General features: G+C 42.6%; 1 protein-coding gene across 3 annotated transcripts in view; it reads right to left on the bottom strand.

Annotated features, from left to right (window-relative positions):
- Positions 1-8755: 8755 nt before the first annotated feature.
- EIF4E (eukaryotic translation initiation factor 4E) overlaps positions 8756-17213 on the bottom strand; it is a 46541-nt gene continuing 38083 nt past the window's right edge. For 2 of the 3 annotated variants that reach the window (XM_007063014.4, XM_043545205.1), the window contains 2 exons: positions 16448-16587; positions 8756-9817 (listed from right to left, as the gene is read on the bottom strand). In XM_007063014.4, coding sequence (XP_007063076.1) covers positions 9703-9817; positions 16448-16587 — 255 coding nt within the window. In that variant the 3' untranslated portion in view covers positions 8756-9702. Of the gene's footprint in view, positions 9818-15629; positions 15736-16447; positions 16588-17213 lie in introns of those variants that run through there. The other variant, XM_037896950.2, reaches the window with a different exon arrangement.

Below are 17213 nucleotides of genomic sequence, written 5' to 3' on the forward strand. Positions count from 1 at the left end.
TTCCTGTTGCTGGATGTAGTGAATAGTTCCCCCTGTGAAAGTTCCCACCTCTACAATATCCCATGAAGGATCTGAGATTCCGACTGTCATTCACAGTCCTATGAGCAGTGCCTGCTGAGCATGTTGACTGACATTCTGGACTTGAGGAAAGTTAATGGCTGAGATCTGAACCTGATGGGCCATACATCTGTTCCACAACGTTACAGCTTTGGCAAACAGAGAGGCGGGATCTTGCTCCTCCCTCTCTGTTGATACAGAACACACAAGCTACTTTGTCCATCAGGATTTCTGATTGATTTGCCCGTGATGAGGGGTAGTAACTGAAGGCAGCATTCCTGACTTCCTTCAGTTGCAACAAATTGATACGAAGACCAGTTTCCTAGCTGAAGGAGGGTGGGAGTTCTTTTCCTCTGGAATCTGTCCTCCTTTTCATTTTTTAGAAAAAGACTTCTGGCACCTTAGAGACTAAAATTTATTTGAGCCTAAGCTTTCATGAACTACAGCTCACTTCATCGGATGCTGTAGCTCACGAAAGCTTAGGCTCAAATAAATAAATTTGTTAGTCTCTAAAGTGCCACAAGTCCTCCTTTTCTTTTTGCGGATATAGACTAACACAGCTGCTACTCTGAAACCTGTCTTTTTTGAGTGGGTTTGGTGGTTCAGTGACAGCCATAGAACTGAGCCAGGTGGGATCTCTGGGTAGTTTGAGACTTGTTAAATCTCCTCATGTTTGTAGGGTTGTATATATCCAGAGACCGCAACGTGGCCCTGGAGTAGGGTGACCACATGTCCCGATTTTATAGGGACAGTCCAAATTTTTGGAGCTTTTCCTTACATAGGCTCCTATTACCCCCTACCCCCGTCCCGATTTTTCACACTTGCTATCTGGTCACCCTACCCTAGAGTCCTTCAGCTCGTGCAGAGACTAGTCTGTAGTTCCAGAGAAGAGCTTCTGACCATCAAATGGGAGGTGCTCAGCCATATTCTGAATCTCTCTCAGGAATCCTGACAACTGCCGCCTCAATGCCCTGAGCAGGACAACTGCTGTGTGTTAGGATATAGATATTCAGGTCTGTCTGTAAAGGCCTATACTCTAAGAATTTAGGTGTGTTCTCATCACTTGGCTAGTTACAGAGGTATAAAAGAAAATAAAAATCACTGTCTGCCAGTGTAAGGTCCTTCTCTTACTGTGACAGTCTGAGGCCCTGTTCTTAGGCTAAGGCCTTTGGCTAAGCAACTGAGGCAACAATAAGCTGGGAAGTGAACGGTCACATCCTCACATTCCAAACTAGTCACACAGAAATAAGGTGCTATTGGGCTGTTAGGAATACAGTCCTGTCCTGATAGTGCCTGTCACCTCCAGAGAAAGGGAAGTGCCTAGAAAATGTAAAAGGAAACTTAGTTTGATAGCATCCTGTCTGGCAAGAACTCACTTATCAATAGCTGGGATGTGAAATCCTCACTTCTGTATTGTTTTGTCATTATAGTTCCCACTTTGCTATTAGAAAAGGAGTACTTGTGGCACCTTAGAGACTAACCAATTTATTTGAGCATAAGCTTTCGTGAGCTACAGCTCACTTCATGCTCAAATAAATTGGTTAGTCTCTAAAGTGCCACAAGTACTCCTTTTCTTTTTGCGAATACAGACTAACGGCTGTTACTCTGAAACCTGTCACTTTGCTATTGTTTGTATGTATAATCTGTCTGGTTCTGTGATTGTTTCTGTCTGCTTATAATTAATTTTGCTGGGTGTAAACTAATGAAGGTGGTGGGATATAATTGGTTACATAATCATGTTACAATATGTTAGGATTGGTTAGTTAAATTGCAGGAAAATGATTGGTTAAGGTATAGCTAAGCAGAACTCAAGTTTTACTATATAGTCTGCAGTCAATCTGCAAGTGAATGGGTGGGAATGGGGGTGGGGAAATTGGAATCATGTTTTGCTAAAGGGGGAGATGGGAACAGGGAATGGGGGTAAGGAAATTGGAATCATGTTTTGCTAAGGGCAGGAATGGGAACAGAGACACAGGTGTAAGGCTCTGTGGTGTCAGAGCTGGGAAGAGGGACACTAAGGAAGGAAACTGGAATCATGCTTGCTGGAAGTTCACCCCAATAAACATCGAATTGTTTGCACCTTTGGACTTCGGGTATGGTTGCTCTCTGTTCATGCGAGAAGGACCAGGGAAGTAAGTGGGTGAAGGAATAAGCCCCCTAACACTGTGGAGACAGATCTAGCAGCAGTGACTGAGGCTTTCAAGGAGCTTGGAAAGAGATTCCCGCTAATAATTGACCCTCAACTATGATTGGGAAGTGTTATTTATGCTCCCGTGAAAGATGTTCAATAAAGGATGCAAACTTGTAAATCATGTAGTCATACTTGACCATGATCGCCTGATCATTTATAATCTGAAATTGGCAGGGTCACAGATGGGTAGGCCTTCTCTCCTAAAAGATCTAACCTTGTCATAAGGAGTAGACCTAGAGTAATGCTGTCTACCCTGTTCCTTTATGGCATTCACCAATAGGGAATTAGGTTAGGGTGATCATTGCATAAACGGTCGAAAAAGATTCATAACACTTGACACTTGTTGCCATTTTCATAGCAGCTTAAAAAAACACAACATGCACATTTGTATGCCAGCTTCTCCAGCAAGAACTCTAACTACACCTTGTTTCTCAAACACATTGGACTGCCATCTAAAACTGTGCTCTGCTTTTAAACCCTGATACATGATCAATGCAAGCACAATATTTTGGTCAGATCTGATTTGTTTTTAACTCCATGTAACAGGGTGGGGGCACCCCGTCCAGTGAGGGGTGAGTACACCCTGTCCTCTGAGCCATCCTCTATCTCAGGGTGGTGAAGCGAAATGGCTAGAATCGATATAATTGCCTTCACCTCTGGGACGATATGGCCTAGTGGTCAGAATCGATACTGTCACCTTGAGTGAGGGGTGGCAGCCGCAGTAGGGTACCCAAGCCCATCCTGCTCCACCAGGTCCCAGCCCAGCCTTAACACACTATCACTGAGTCAGCAGGGTTCCAACCGAAACATGCCCACTACCCACAGGGCCATAGCTAGCCCCCCCCCACCCCCGACCACTTCCTACCATGTCTCTCAGAGAAGTAGTTGGGGCATCATCTATGTCTCTGGGTTTCTTGGCATGTGCAGTTCCTAGTGACTCCGATCCCTCTTGGGTGTCTGTAGGTACCTGAGCATCTGTCTGGATCTCGGCACCTCTCGCTTCTGTGATCAGGTGTTCCAGCTGCTCCCAGGCTGGGCCTGTGAAGTGCATCCTTCCTCCTTGGCAGTCAACTCGAACTGAGTTGGGCTGCTCCCTTTTATAGTAGGGTTACACTTGCAGCATGTCCTGTAGGGATGTGGAGGCGTGGGTTCTTCAGCCCACAATGAGGAGTTAACCTTTCCCCGTCCAGTGTGGGGTGAGTGCACCCCGTCACACTCCATCAATAAGTACTCAAAACTAGTTAATTACATTCGGAAATTATTGTTTACAGAGCTTTTTTTGACTCAAGGAAAGTCTTTTCACTCCACAACTGACAAAGCAGCATAGTCCCCAACTACTTTGTCAGGCTGAGAAAAATAGGTAATATTTTATGGATAGTTCTTGTTAGTGTACTTTCATTAACTACTCAGAGTTACACATTCAGAGGCCAGTAATGCAATAAAACTATGTTTTGTCTCTGAAATAGTCAGGTGACCTGCTAGCACCAAAAGGAGTGATAGAGCCGGTATCCATATCTTTTTCCAAATTGTTGTTTGTTTGGAAATGTTGATCTATATGTAATATATCTATATATATCTATGTTTTTAAATTCCAAGTTCATGAAAGTGCCTGCGGATGAGAGATATAGCACTATTTCAAAACATACAATTGAGTCCTGAATTGTGATACGACGGGCACATGCTGCATACACCTCTGAAGCATTCATTTGGCTGGCTGCCTGGCAGAATGCCAGTATAGTCCAAAGGGTAAAGTTAATCTTTTTTAAAAAAGAACCAAACATGTGCTGCACAAGAGATCGTGCATTTTTCAACACGAAGGGACACTACTCTTGTCAGTGACAGAACCTGACGCAGCAGCCCATGCTCTGGATTTTATCAAGCACCTTGTGCAAACTTTTTTCCCTAATCAACTCCAGAGACTGCCAAGAAGATTAAACCATATTATATTTTGCTATGTTGACCTGTAGGCAGAGCGGCCAGCCTACTTTAAGATCGGGAACCAGACTTAGGTGAGAGTCAGATAGGTCCAAGAGGCAGAAATGACCTCCAACTAAGAAATCTCAGCAATAAGCCTCTTGGATCATTTGGGGTGGATCACAGGCCAGCTCTTAATTCAAATTACAGCAAGTCAAATAGCAGATACTTCCCCCCTGTCCTGGTACAAGCTGCAAATCTCACCCCTTCATCATACCCATCATCCTCAGTCCCCATACCACTTAGAACAGGAATGCCTTTCGCAACAAGAAGAAAATCTTAAGATTTAGGAGTGTCTGGACAGTTGATTTCTTATCCACACCTCGAGGTTCAACCATGTCAGAAGATCTTTTAAAATGACTCTTCAATATTAACACTTATTTAGGCATCTCTGCTTAAGACATATTTAACAATTCACAAAAGCAAATACATGCTCCAGGGAGACTGCAATAAATATCACATTAGTGAGCAGTCAGAACAGAGACCCTCTTTTTTGCAGCACACATGAAGACTTAGCTGTCAAATGCTGACATTTGCAAACAGCCTCTTTTAAAAAGACAAAGCGCTCCTCCCATGAGGAAGGAGAGTTTTAGAATCTCTTCCAACCTAACATACAATTTCAGTTGTAGTTCCCTCAAACAATCCTGACGTTTGATGACGAGGGACAATTTTACTGTTTACTTTAAGCAAGCTGTTTTCAGTGAGTTGAATGCTCTTGATACTTTCGTATATTGACTGCTTTTCCAACATAACTGAACTCACATTTTAAACAAAACGCAAATCATGTCATACGGGTAAGGCAGAATCCAAGTTATGGACCTGGATTTTCTCCGTGCATAGAATAGGATGGACACTTTTTAAAAAGAAGTCATTCAGCTCTGTAAGGTAAGATAATGAAAATTCAACATTCCCACCATGCAACTTGCCTCTCCCCTTCTCTTTTAAATGGAGACCTCCAAGCACCGTACGTATCCTCCTGTGATTCTCTCTCCCTCCCCTGCCCCCCATGCTCACTTTTTAAGGTCATCTTAATCACCTCTCCCCATCAATGACACCTTTTCTGTGGAGACACTCGGTTTATGTTGTGACTGGCTTTCCCAGGTAAGAGTTGCAATCCCCAAAATTATTTTCCCCCACAAAAGGTTTCATGATGGGAAGCGGAAGACTGGAGAAGCTACTTTTTTTTTTTTTTTTTAAGGGACATGTTGCAGGAAGCCTACAAAGAAGGAAGCAATGTTTAAATGCTGGTTTTTAAACAACGTTTCGGAAGTACTCTGCCGCTCTTAAAGACGACGGTGAAAAGCTAGAGTAGTGGGCATTGTTCGTCTTAAATTACAGTTCTGGAAAGTAAGTAAGGGACAGACAGCAACATTTTTCATTGCTTGTAGTTTAAAAGTCTTTTTTTTCCCCAAATGAAAGTTAAGGTCAGATTTACTTTACAATGAAAGGCGACTTAAGTTTTTAATGACTCACACCTTTTGGTTCACAAAACACCAGGATATTTGACAAACTTGACATGTTACAGAAATACTTAAAATAAAAAATTGTTATTGAAGAATGGCCCAGTTAAATAGTCAGACTAAATTCCTTAGGGCAGGGACTGCTCCCTTATGTCTGGAAAGCATGTACATATCACAGGTATTAACAGGAAATAAAAGGAAGAATTTTACATTTCCAGTTGGAGATAACAAGGCTCACGGTCACTTGTTTCTTCTGGCAGCAACTTCAACTCATAGAACAGTTGAGAAAAAAAACCCCATTTCTTGCATTCCCAAGTTTCATTCTTGAGGAGGAAGTTAAATTCATCTGTAACAACTGAACAGTTGTGCAATGTTATGATCACAGAATGAAGCAGAGCCTTAGAATGTCATGAAAATTTCACTGAGGTGTTTCAAAGACTAGGATGCAAATCTTAACTTGACTACTCAACCTGCTAGAACAATGCTGAAGGTGTGGCACATAAAAACTGCTGGTAATATTTAAGACCCAATAAGTTTCAGTGAGGACTTGTAATTAAATTTTGGGCCTTACCTATCTCATTTACTGACTAATCCTAACCAACATTAAGGATTTATGAGATAGCTATTGCTCAACTACTGCCGAAGCAGCATAGATATTTATGCATCTTACTTAGAAAGGTATGCTTTACTCATCCTTTAAGCAATCTGGAAAGAGTCCCAAAGTAACACAGTCCACACTGCTACAGCGATACAATCTTTCGGTACTCCCCTGTCCCTTTCCCCATCCAACATACAAATCCAAACGCCAAATTAGAAATTTTTACAGTCTACTTTGAATAAAAAGAGTAAATTGTCACTGTCCTGGGCTGCGCACCATAACATCACAAGTTTTAGTTTAGAAGCTTTTAAAGCATTATGAACAAGTAACACTAGCCAACTCTTGTACAGCTCTTATCAGTAGACCTCAAAGCGCTCTACAAAGGCAGTACAGGTTATCTACACTTTCACATTTACCTTCCTCGCTTTAGTAAACCCGGCCCTGACACCTCACACTTAACAGCATGTTTTCTAAAATAAAACCCAATACTGTATATTTCTACCTAGGGAAGGGTACAGTGGGGTGGAGAACTTTTAAGTTGAACTCTTCCCTAAGTATATGATTTACTAGGTACAGGGTGCATATTTAGAATGACAAAGCACATTTAGTAAGAAGCTCCATGAACCATCTAAGACAGTTTATGGTCAAACTAGCATTAAACAGCATCCATTCTGAATATAAATAAAGGAAACAAAGGAGCAGCAAACTAATAAGCAGACATGAATAAATGAGCAGAGAAATTGAATATGAAGCGGCATGTACTATAGTGAAACTTCGTCAACAGAATGACAACTTAAATGCAAGTAGTTCCACAAAAGAGGGCTAATATTAGCCCCCCCTTAACATTTGTACTATAAAACCAAATTACAAATGTGTAGTCACACTACAGTCCTGCACAAATGTGAGGGGACAGTCCTCCCCACTCAAGACATCTCCCCCCGCTTAGTGAAATTACAGGTAGAATGTCACTACACTGACAGTTCACAATTTCATGAGAGTTGTGTCTGTTCTGTTAAAGGTACATTAGTTTTTATTGCCGTAACACTAAAATAAATCATGTTGTTTCCAGTCATTGATTTTAATTTAAGTAGTGATTGTATAATTTCCATTTAAGGGAAAAATGGTCCAGATTATGAAGACGACCCCATTTCTTGTAAATTATGTAGAGAGTTTGGGGAGTTCACCCTAACTAGTGCTATACTGGCGAAATGTGAGCGTGGGTAAGCATTGTTCCCCCTTCTGATAGCATTTTGCCAGAAGGAGGCAGATTTCAGTCTTAATTCACAAGTTCCACAGTGAGACAAAAATGCAGAGAACACCTTAGTGAGAACATGAGACTGACAAACGGCAGAATAAGATTTCAGAGTGGGTTTTAGCCCACAAAAGCTTATGCTCAAATAAATTTGTTAGTCTCTAAGGTGCCACAAGTACTTCTCGTTGTTTCTGCAGAATAAGTTTGTGCCTCATTTTCAGTTTACTTACAAAGACCACATACATAACTCTGCAGGATCTCCACATACATTTATTAAATGGTAAGAATTTAAGGGACTAGTCTGAACTGCACAGCACTCATTAGCCTTAAGATATTATGTTGTATTTTGGGAATGATAAAAAGAGAAGTTTGTTAGGAAGTACTCCTTTAAATGGTTGTACAACTGTATATACTAGCCTCCTCTAAGATGCTCTCCCATTGGCCATATGAAGTCAGTTCAACCTCCAGTGCCGCTGCCCAGACATCTGCATCAACTGCCACAGCCAGAAGGAAATTTGTCATTGGTAGGGAAGACACGATAGCAGATTGTTAACATTTTACTCCCTTATCGCATTTTTCTTCTGTGGGTTTTATTGGTACTTCATACAGTAGCTACATGATTTTACGCAGAATCATTCACTTCAGTGCTCGAGATGCACAACATGGCCTAGTAAATACAACACTAGAGTGGGACTCTGGAGACCTAGGATCTATTCTTGGCTCTGCCACTGGCCTGCTGAGTGACCTGCGACAAGTCACCCCCCACCCCGAGCTCATTTTGCCCCTGCCCCCCAAATCTGTAAAATGTGGAAAATACCACCATCCTTTGGTAATGTGCTCTGAGATCTACTGATGAAAAGTGCTATACCAGAGGTAGGTATGTTGCTGTAGCTGCCACCTGAATCCAGATGGCTTTTACCTTGTGTCCCTTCCAACTTTTCCCTTGAATTCTGTGTACGCTGATCAAGAAGCTGCACAATACACTATGATCAGTTAGACTGACCATTTTAAGAAAAACAATAGCCAAATCAGTGTAATTCCACTTTGGAATATGGTGCTATCTATTAGATTTATTAAAATTTTTAATAACCATAGTAGTAAACTATAGTTCCAGATTAATCTCTCTTGGAAGACACACTACAATAGAAGCCACAGTAGAGACTGCCTTGTCACAAGTACAAATATTTGCTGTAAAGATGGAGGAAATAAAAGGACAAATCTAGTTGTCTAAAAGACAATTCACTGTACACATTTTATTTACAGTTTTGTACACTGTCTTAATATGAATGGGACTGCTTGTCTACTTGAGCCATTTTTAACCAAAGAATATAACCTAAGTAATACAAAGTGTTAAAATACAGCATAAGATACAAAAACAGACATACTATTTCTAGTAAGGAATGTAAATTATGGTGTTACATTTAAAAAAATCCACAATTATGTTTAGGAAATCACACAAACATAGATCACTGATTTGACTGAAATGCATAAATCTGTAGCAAAGCTTTGATGTTACAAAAAACAAAAAGTTACCAAAGAATGCACAAAATTAATGTTTATTCCACCTTTGTCATATTCCCAGATCCTTCACCAATGTTACATGAGCAAAAACAACTGAAATCAGAGTATCACTAATGTTATCAATTAGGGAAACAAATAAATTAAGTCTAGCAGCCATCAGCATAGGTTACAGCAAAGACAATGCTGTATTAAGAAAATTGCTAGAAAATTCTATGCACCATACTTTTTTTCCAAACCAGCAAAATATGTTACTGCATACAATGCAAATATAAAACAGAAGTAAATTTTTCTGTAAGGTATAGAGATGCAGTTTCTTTTCTGAATATTGTGGATAAACAAATGTTTTTGTAATAGTAATGTCCTACTAAGCTATTACAGAGTGGGCCAGGAAACCTTTATGGATTCTGGGGGTAATGTGTACTGAAATCCTTTGATTGAACAATGGTTACTTCAGCCAAAATAGAAAAAAAAATTGAACACAGAAGTACAAGACAAAGGCGAATGAGACTTCTCACAAATCTTAGCAACATTTAGATGGAAATCAAATTTAAATGCAGTCCACTCTGCTTTTGAAGAGGCTTTGGTTCAGCTCCCAATTCTCGATTGCTTGACGCAGTCTCCTATGAAAGAATATGCAGAAGGTGTCTTCTTAAACAACAAACCTATTTTTAGTGGTGGAGCCGCTCTTAGTAGCTGTGTCTGCATGGGACTGGTAGCCAAGCACTATCTTTGGAGGAAGTCCTAATCTTTCCTTGTATACTCTCCTGAAGAAACAAAAACAAAACACCAAGAGTTTTTAAGTAACATTCTTTAGAAGGGGATAGTATGTCAAGTTATTTCCTTTCAGACCTGCTGACATCTTGATGCACAAAGACAAATTTCTTTTTAGAAACAATTCTGCTTAGATATTTCTGTATTTATGTATACTTTTTAAAACAATATTCTGTTTTTGTACAAAGTTCAACTGCTCCTGCTACTTCTATTTCTCACTTCAAGTCAAATCTAAAATCATATCATTTATTGCAGAAAGGAGTTGTCTTAGCTAGTATAAGGAGGACTTGGAAAAGTAAGCAGCAAGCCTAGATACATTTCAGAGATCAAAGATCCACCCTATCATGCTGATATACAGGCAAAAGTGTGCGTGTGTGTGTGTAAAAAAAATAAAAAAGCAGGGTGGGGTTTTTTGTTTTTTAAAGTTCAAGATTTCTATGAAGTACATATCAGAATTTCTGTTACTAGTTTCAGAATGGGTAGAATATTTGATTTGATATAATCTGAACTTGATTAAAATATTGATCAGAATGTGATCAAAAGCTCAAGAAAGAAATTGTATCAACTTGTTCACTGCCACAGGAACTTTGTGTATTTTCCTTTGAACAGGTTTTCTAAAAGCTACAATGTTATGGCAAAACTAGTCAGTGAGCCCACTGACAACAGCTTTGGGGGTACAAGGGAAGACATTGATCCTAGAACTTTGGTTCAGTTCTAGCCAAGAGGGATGACTACTACCTAAATACACTCCCCTAAATATTCCTTGACAGGAAGTACCCAATTCAAATACTAACTGCCTTTAACTTGTGAGCTCTGACCAGATCATAGAACAAAGTAATATAACTGCTGGATCTTATCAGAAAGTATATGAAATTCTATTGGTACCGACTGCAACTTGAACTGATATTTAGAATAAGTGATTAATGGAATCATAATTAGCCAATTTCATTCTGACTCCTTTACAATGAAGAGTTAAATTCATTTTCAGTGGCAACAACAGGGGCAGTATAATGATGTTACACTGTTACTGGATGGGAAATACAGGCAATATAAATGAGGTCACAAAATCACTGGGGTACTTTGTGCCATCTTCACTGCTACCCTGTGGCTAGTTTTATATTTTGGTGATCTTAGACTTTAAAATTTTACTTAGGCCCTGTCTATACTGGCTAGTGTCTGTACAGTAAAGCAGCTTTCTGCATTGTAACTCCCGAGGTGTACATACTGCCAAGCCTCTTAGTGCGCAGAAACTGTGGAGTTGCAGCACTGAAGAAAAGAAACACCCTGACGAGAGGCATGCAACGCTGCGGTGCCAGTGTAGACACCCTGGTCGATTACAGCACTGCGATTAGCCTCCAGGAGGTGTCCCACAATGCCTGTTCTCACCCCTCTGGACATCGATTTGAACTCTACTGCCCTGCCCTCAAGTGACCAGGCGTCATACGCACTCCGTAAATTCCTTTGGAATTTTGGAAGTCCCCTTCCTGTTTGCTCGGTGACACATGCAGTGGTCTCAGCGCATCTTTCCAGGTGACCATGCCTGCTCCACGCACCAAGCGATCCCCCGTTTGGAGCAATGCCGAGCTGCTGGACCTCCTCAGCATTTGGGAAGAGGAGGCTGTCCAGTCCTAGGTGCGCTCCAACCATAGGAAGCTTACCACCTACGGACAGATTTCACAATACACGACAAAAAGGGGCCATGACCGGGACACATTGCAGTGCAGAGTCAAAGTGAAGGAGCTGCGGAACACCTACCACAAGGTGCAGGAGGCAAAGCGCCGCTTCGGTGCTGCGCCCACGAGCTGCCGGTTCTACAAAGAGCTGGACGCGATACTCGGCAGCGACCCCACTTCCACTGCGAAGATCACTGTGGATACTTTGATGGCTCGCGTGCCAGTCGAGAGTGCACTGAGCCAGGAGAAGGAAGCCTTGGACGAGAACGTGGAGCGGGAGGGGGACCCAGAGGCAAAGGAAAACTCGGAGGTTAGAGATGCATGCAGCCAGGAGCTCATTTCTACCCCGGAGGAGTCTAGCCAGTCACAGCTGTTGGAACTTGGTGAAGCACAAACAGGAGGGGAGGCCCCTGGTAAGTGGATTTGATTTTGGGAATTGCTGAAGCAAGTTGTTGGGGGCAGGAGGGTTGCAAAAGCAGGCTTGTGTCTGTATGATGCACAAACCACCAAGTGCCTAGTCTGAGCGGTGCAACAGGCTGGGAATCTGCCTCAGATCTCCAGGAAACACTCATGCAGATACTGGGTAATCCGCTGCCACAGGTTCTTTAGCAGAGCTGCTTTGTTTCTTGCCCCATTAACGGTAAACTTTCCTGTGCCACTCTGCCATCACAGGTGTGTGTGTGTGTGGGGGTGCGCATTCCTGCACACAGGTGAGCCGCGTAAGGGCCAGGGCCGAAGCCGCAGTCTTGGAGAAGACCCTCCCTTGATTCCCTGCTCAGATATCTTCCATAATGAACACAGACTGTGGAAAATGTGGGGACAGGAATGATTATCAGGCCCCCCTACAGTGCTGGCCCTCCCCAAGAGCCACGTGCCAACGTGTATACTGATTTACCCTGCCCCTGCGGCTACTCACCATTTTGGAGGTCTTGTAGTTCATGTGTGCTTGCCTGGGGTCAGCCAGTCAGTGACAGATATGTGAGTACTGGCTGTGTTTTAAATCACAGAATCAGTGGTCTCTGTGTCGCAAACAATACTGCTTCTGTAAAATGCTGTGTTTTTGGCTTCACAGAGATGACCGTGGGAGCCCAGCCACCCCCTTTGTTATCATCGGCTGAACAGCTGCACAGAATTAGAAGCAGCCAGGAAGCACTAAAGAGGACTTTCTGCATGACGTTATGATATACTCCACGGCTAAAAAGCAGGAATTGAAGGAGTGGTGGGACAGCGAGAAGAGGGACCGAAGGAGAATGCGGCATGCCAGATGAAGCCAGAGAATGGCTCTTAAAATGTTATGGAGCACCAAATGGATACGCTCCAGACAATACTAGCACTGCAACCCGATTAGCTCTGTACCTGCCCTTCCCTGCAGCCGCTGTCGCAAAACTCTTTCCCACCGCCAACACACTCTTAACCTCCTGGCTCTGGTCTATACCTGTGGCATTCCACTCCTCCCCAGTCACAGTCCAGCACTGTGGACTCCCAGTACCCACTGCACTCAACACCGGTCCCTCTGCAGGTCGGCCCTGCTGAAATACAGTACCCGCTGCACTGTACTCCAAAGGAGAAGGTTGGATATGATCCCTGGACATACACAAATTTTTAACCATCCTGGGAGCCCACCTCCTCCTGGGACCTTCCCTTCCCCCATCCCCCTCAGTGCTGATGTGTTTTTGTGTTTGACTCTCCTCTGGTTGTTGTTTATAAAATAATAAAATAAAATAATTGTGTTGGTTTGAAAGCAATCTTTATTTTATTAATTGAAAACAAACAGAGCCCTGCAAAGCAACAGACAATTACCTTAAACCTTCATATTACATTGTCTGCACCAATCACAATCACCTGCTAGCATTACAAGCACTGCACTCCGAGCACTGCAACAAATATTAGTGGCTTTCCGCTTCAAATTGCTGCCTCAAGGCATCCCTGATCCTTATGGCCCCGTGCTGTGCCCCTTAATAGCCCTGGTCTCTGGCTGTTCAAATTCAGCCCCCAGGCACTGAGCCTCAGCAGTGCAGCCCTGAGTGAAGCTTTCACCCTTCCCTTCACAAATATTATGGAGTGTACAGCATGCAGCTATACGCATAGGAATACTGTCATCAGCCAGGTCCAGCTTCCCATATAGGCAGCACCAGCAGGTCTTAAATGGCCAAAAAGCACAATCAGCAGTCATTCTGCACTTCCTCAGCCTGTTGTTGAACCACTCCTTGCTGCTGTCAAGGTGCCCCATGTATGGCTTCATAAGCCACGGCATTAAGGGGTAGGCAGGGTCTCCCAGGAGCACAATGGGCATATCGACTTCCCCTACCATGATCTTCTGGTCCAGGAAGAAAGTCCCTGCTTGCAGCTTCCTGAACAGGCCAGTTTTCTGAAAGATGCATGCGTCATGTACCTTTCCTGACCAGCCTGTATTAATGTCTATGAAACACGCAGGGTGATCCACAAGTGCCTGGAGAACCACTGAGAAAAACCCCTTGCGATTAATGTACTTGGTGGCTAGGTGGTCTGGTGCCAGAATTGGAATGCGTGTGCCATCTATCTCCCTTCCACAGTTAGGGAAGCCCATTTGTGCAAAGCCATCCACAATGGCACGCACGTTGCCCAGAGTCACAGTCTTTTGGAGCAGGATGCGATTAATGGCCCTGCACACTTCCATCAACACAAGTCCAACGGTCAACTTTCCCACTCCAATCTGGTTAGCGACCGATCGGTAGCAGTCTGGAGCAGCCAGCTTCCACAGTGCAACTGCCACATACTTCAACGACAGGGCAACTCCCATTCTCGCGTCCTTGCACTGCAGGGGGGCGAGCTCACCACACAGTCCCATAAATGTGGCTTTCCTCATCCAAAAGTTCTGCAGCCACTGCTCGTCATCCCAGACGTGCACGATGACGTGACCCCACTACTCAGTGCTTGTTTCCTGAACCCAAAAGCAGCGTTCCACTGTGGTCAGCACCTCCGTAAATGCCACAAACAATCTCAGTTTGTAGCTAGTACGTATGGCAAGATCAACGTCGCACTCCTCTTACCTTCATAGTTTAAGGAAAAACTCCACTGCCACTCGTGACGTTAGTCAGAGCGAGCAGCGTACTGGTCAACCGTCCTGCAGACTGAAGAGGCAGAGCATGCGGTATACAAACTGTTGAAAGATGGCGCCAAATGTGGACAGAAGCACAGGGATTGCTGGGATGCAAAGCAATGCATCACAGGGCACTGGGACAGGACCCAGGATGCAGCACGACCCCCTCCACCTTCCCACAACTCTTAGCGGCAGAAGAGGATGAGATGCTCTGTGGGATAGCTGCCCAGAGTGCACTGCTCTGAATACCGCTGCAAGTGCCGCAAGCGCGAACACCCTACTGCTCAGGCAGCTGTGTGAACACAACAGGTTTCCCTGCAGCGCTATCAGAGCAGCGGTGTAACTGTCGGCGCTGTAAAACTCTGCCAGTGTAGATATACCCTTAGTGTTTGTTAATACCATTCTGATGGTACTCCAGGACACCATCCCAAGTATGCAAAACATCTGCACCAAAGTTCAGTAACTCACTCTGCCTATCACTGAAGGCTTGCCCCCAATCTTAGTGAAAGAGATGGCATAGTAATGAAGTGACTGCTACAAGTAAGGCAGATCTCACTGGACTTAATATAGTAAACTGCTCTGCTGGTCACAGAACAGGCAGCCAGAATGCAAAATTGAACAGAAGTCAACATGCAACCATGCACCACCATTTGTAGTTAGAAAAATCTACCCAAGAAAAAAAAATGCTTGTCCATCAAGGCAACAAACGTAGACCATGGAAATATTCAAGTAGCCTCAATTATTTTGACTTCAACAAAAAAAGAGTCGGTTCTATTATTCTACGATCATCACTCCATTTGAATTTTCTTGAGTCCTCGAAAGAAAAGAGTATCTAATCAGGCTGGAAAAACATGCAATTTCCTTGTCTGAAAATACGGCAATTAGTTTTCTTTCAGGAGAGAAGACCATTTTAATCAATTCTAGTTTTTTTAATTTTAAGCTAACCAGTGATAAAACAATTTGTACTTTAAATGTAAACTGCAAGAAGTTGTAAGAATTCCACCCACTTCACCAATATTTGCTAATAAGATGAGGCAACATTCAGCATATTACCTAAAAGTCAACTCTTGAGCTCCAGGACATGTATTCCTGCCATGACTTTAGCTCCCAGCCTGCTGGTATGTCCCTTGCCCAGAATGATGCAAGGTAGAGGACATTACTGAAACACACAGCTAGTTTTCTCTTTTGAGGTTATATAAAAGGGTGAGGATGGGGAAGCAGCTCTAAAGTAACAGAATATATGTAGTTTTTCAGGGTGTGTTTTGTTTTGTGTTTTTAAAAAGCACACACTCCCCCCAGAGGTCATCAGATATGATTATACTTGTTTTATTGAAAGTGACCCGTAGACCCCTGCTTTAGGATAGGCTTACTCTATGTTCTGTGATGGCCAGGACATCATCAACCTAGTGCATGCTGGTGTACTGCAGTGGAGTTTGAGGTAGCTAGCTACAATGCCCCACTCAGAAGAGCCAATGAAGCTTTCACCACCGATCTGCTTCCCATTTATTAATATGTTTTATTTCCAAAAGGTACAAGGAGGGACACTCAAGTAGTTCAGACAACCTACTGTAGGTCTATCCTTCAAATACGTGCAAGATTCATAGTTTAAGTGCACGTGACAATGTGTGCACAACTTATTTTGTACAGATTTTTTTAAAACTTAATACATATTTATCAGTAGGCCATACCACAGAAGACTTTTCTTTTCCCCCCCAAAATACATTTTCCAGACTGTACCCACTGATCTCAAAATGAAGATCAGCACTAGCATGATCTCCAACTGAATTATCCAAATTTAAAAAGGCATTTAGTATTAAAGAATACGATCATGTGTATCAAGTCTAAGGCACTGAATAGCAAACATCACTTACCCTATATGTGTAACAGCATCCCTGTTTTCACATTCAGTTGTCCATATTGCTATTTTATCACCCTTAGCTCTAACATTAACAACAGCTCCACATACATCATCACTGTAGTCATCAAAGGACTCTCCGATAAGGCACAGCAGCTATAAAATAAAGACTAACTATTAAAGGGAGGTAAACAATATGAAATAAAATTGTGTTTTATAGTGGAATCTTCCATTTTTATAAAGCAGTTTTATATTAGACATGATTGTATTTATTTTTTGGTGTACTGAAAACCTCTTACACATGGAGATGAACCATTTTCATTCTGAATTATCAAAGCACTAAATATCAATTACTAAATGTATGCTAAAAGTAGAAGAAGAAAGGTTTAGCTGCATAGCAGTGGAGTTCCCTCATTTCTTTTTAGGCGGGATGTTTTGTTTGAGGTTTTCCATCTATCTACAGGCTTCATAGCTAAAACCTTTATAGTACAATCTCTTTCATTAAAAGAGATGTTCTCTCCTCTGCCAAGACCTCCACAGTCATGCCCTCCATCTCCTCCCAAATCTCCAGAACAGTTTCTCTGCATAGCCTGTCTGCATTTGGGAAAATGATGGGAATTTCAAGAGGTTTCTGCTTCTTCTCTATACATCTTTTCAGGTATTTGGAGGATCCCTTTTGCTCCATGCAGCCCCACCAACTATACATCTTAGAAGCGTTCTGGCTAGGGATTCATGTGCGGTTGCTAAGGAGATATGCAACATATATTCTTTCCCCAGGGGCT

This window comes from Chelonia mydas, chromosome 4, assembly GCF_015237465.2.
Source record: "Chelonia mydas isolate rCheMyd1 chromosome 4, rCheMyd1.pri.v2, whole genome shotgun sequence".
Taxonomy (NCBI): Eukaryota; Metazoa; Chordata; order Testudines; family Cheloniidae; genus Chelonia; species Chelonia mydas.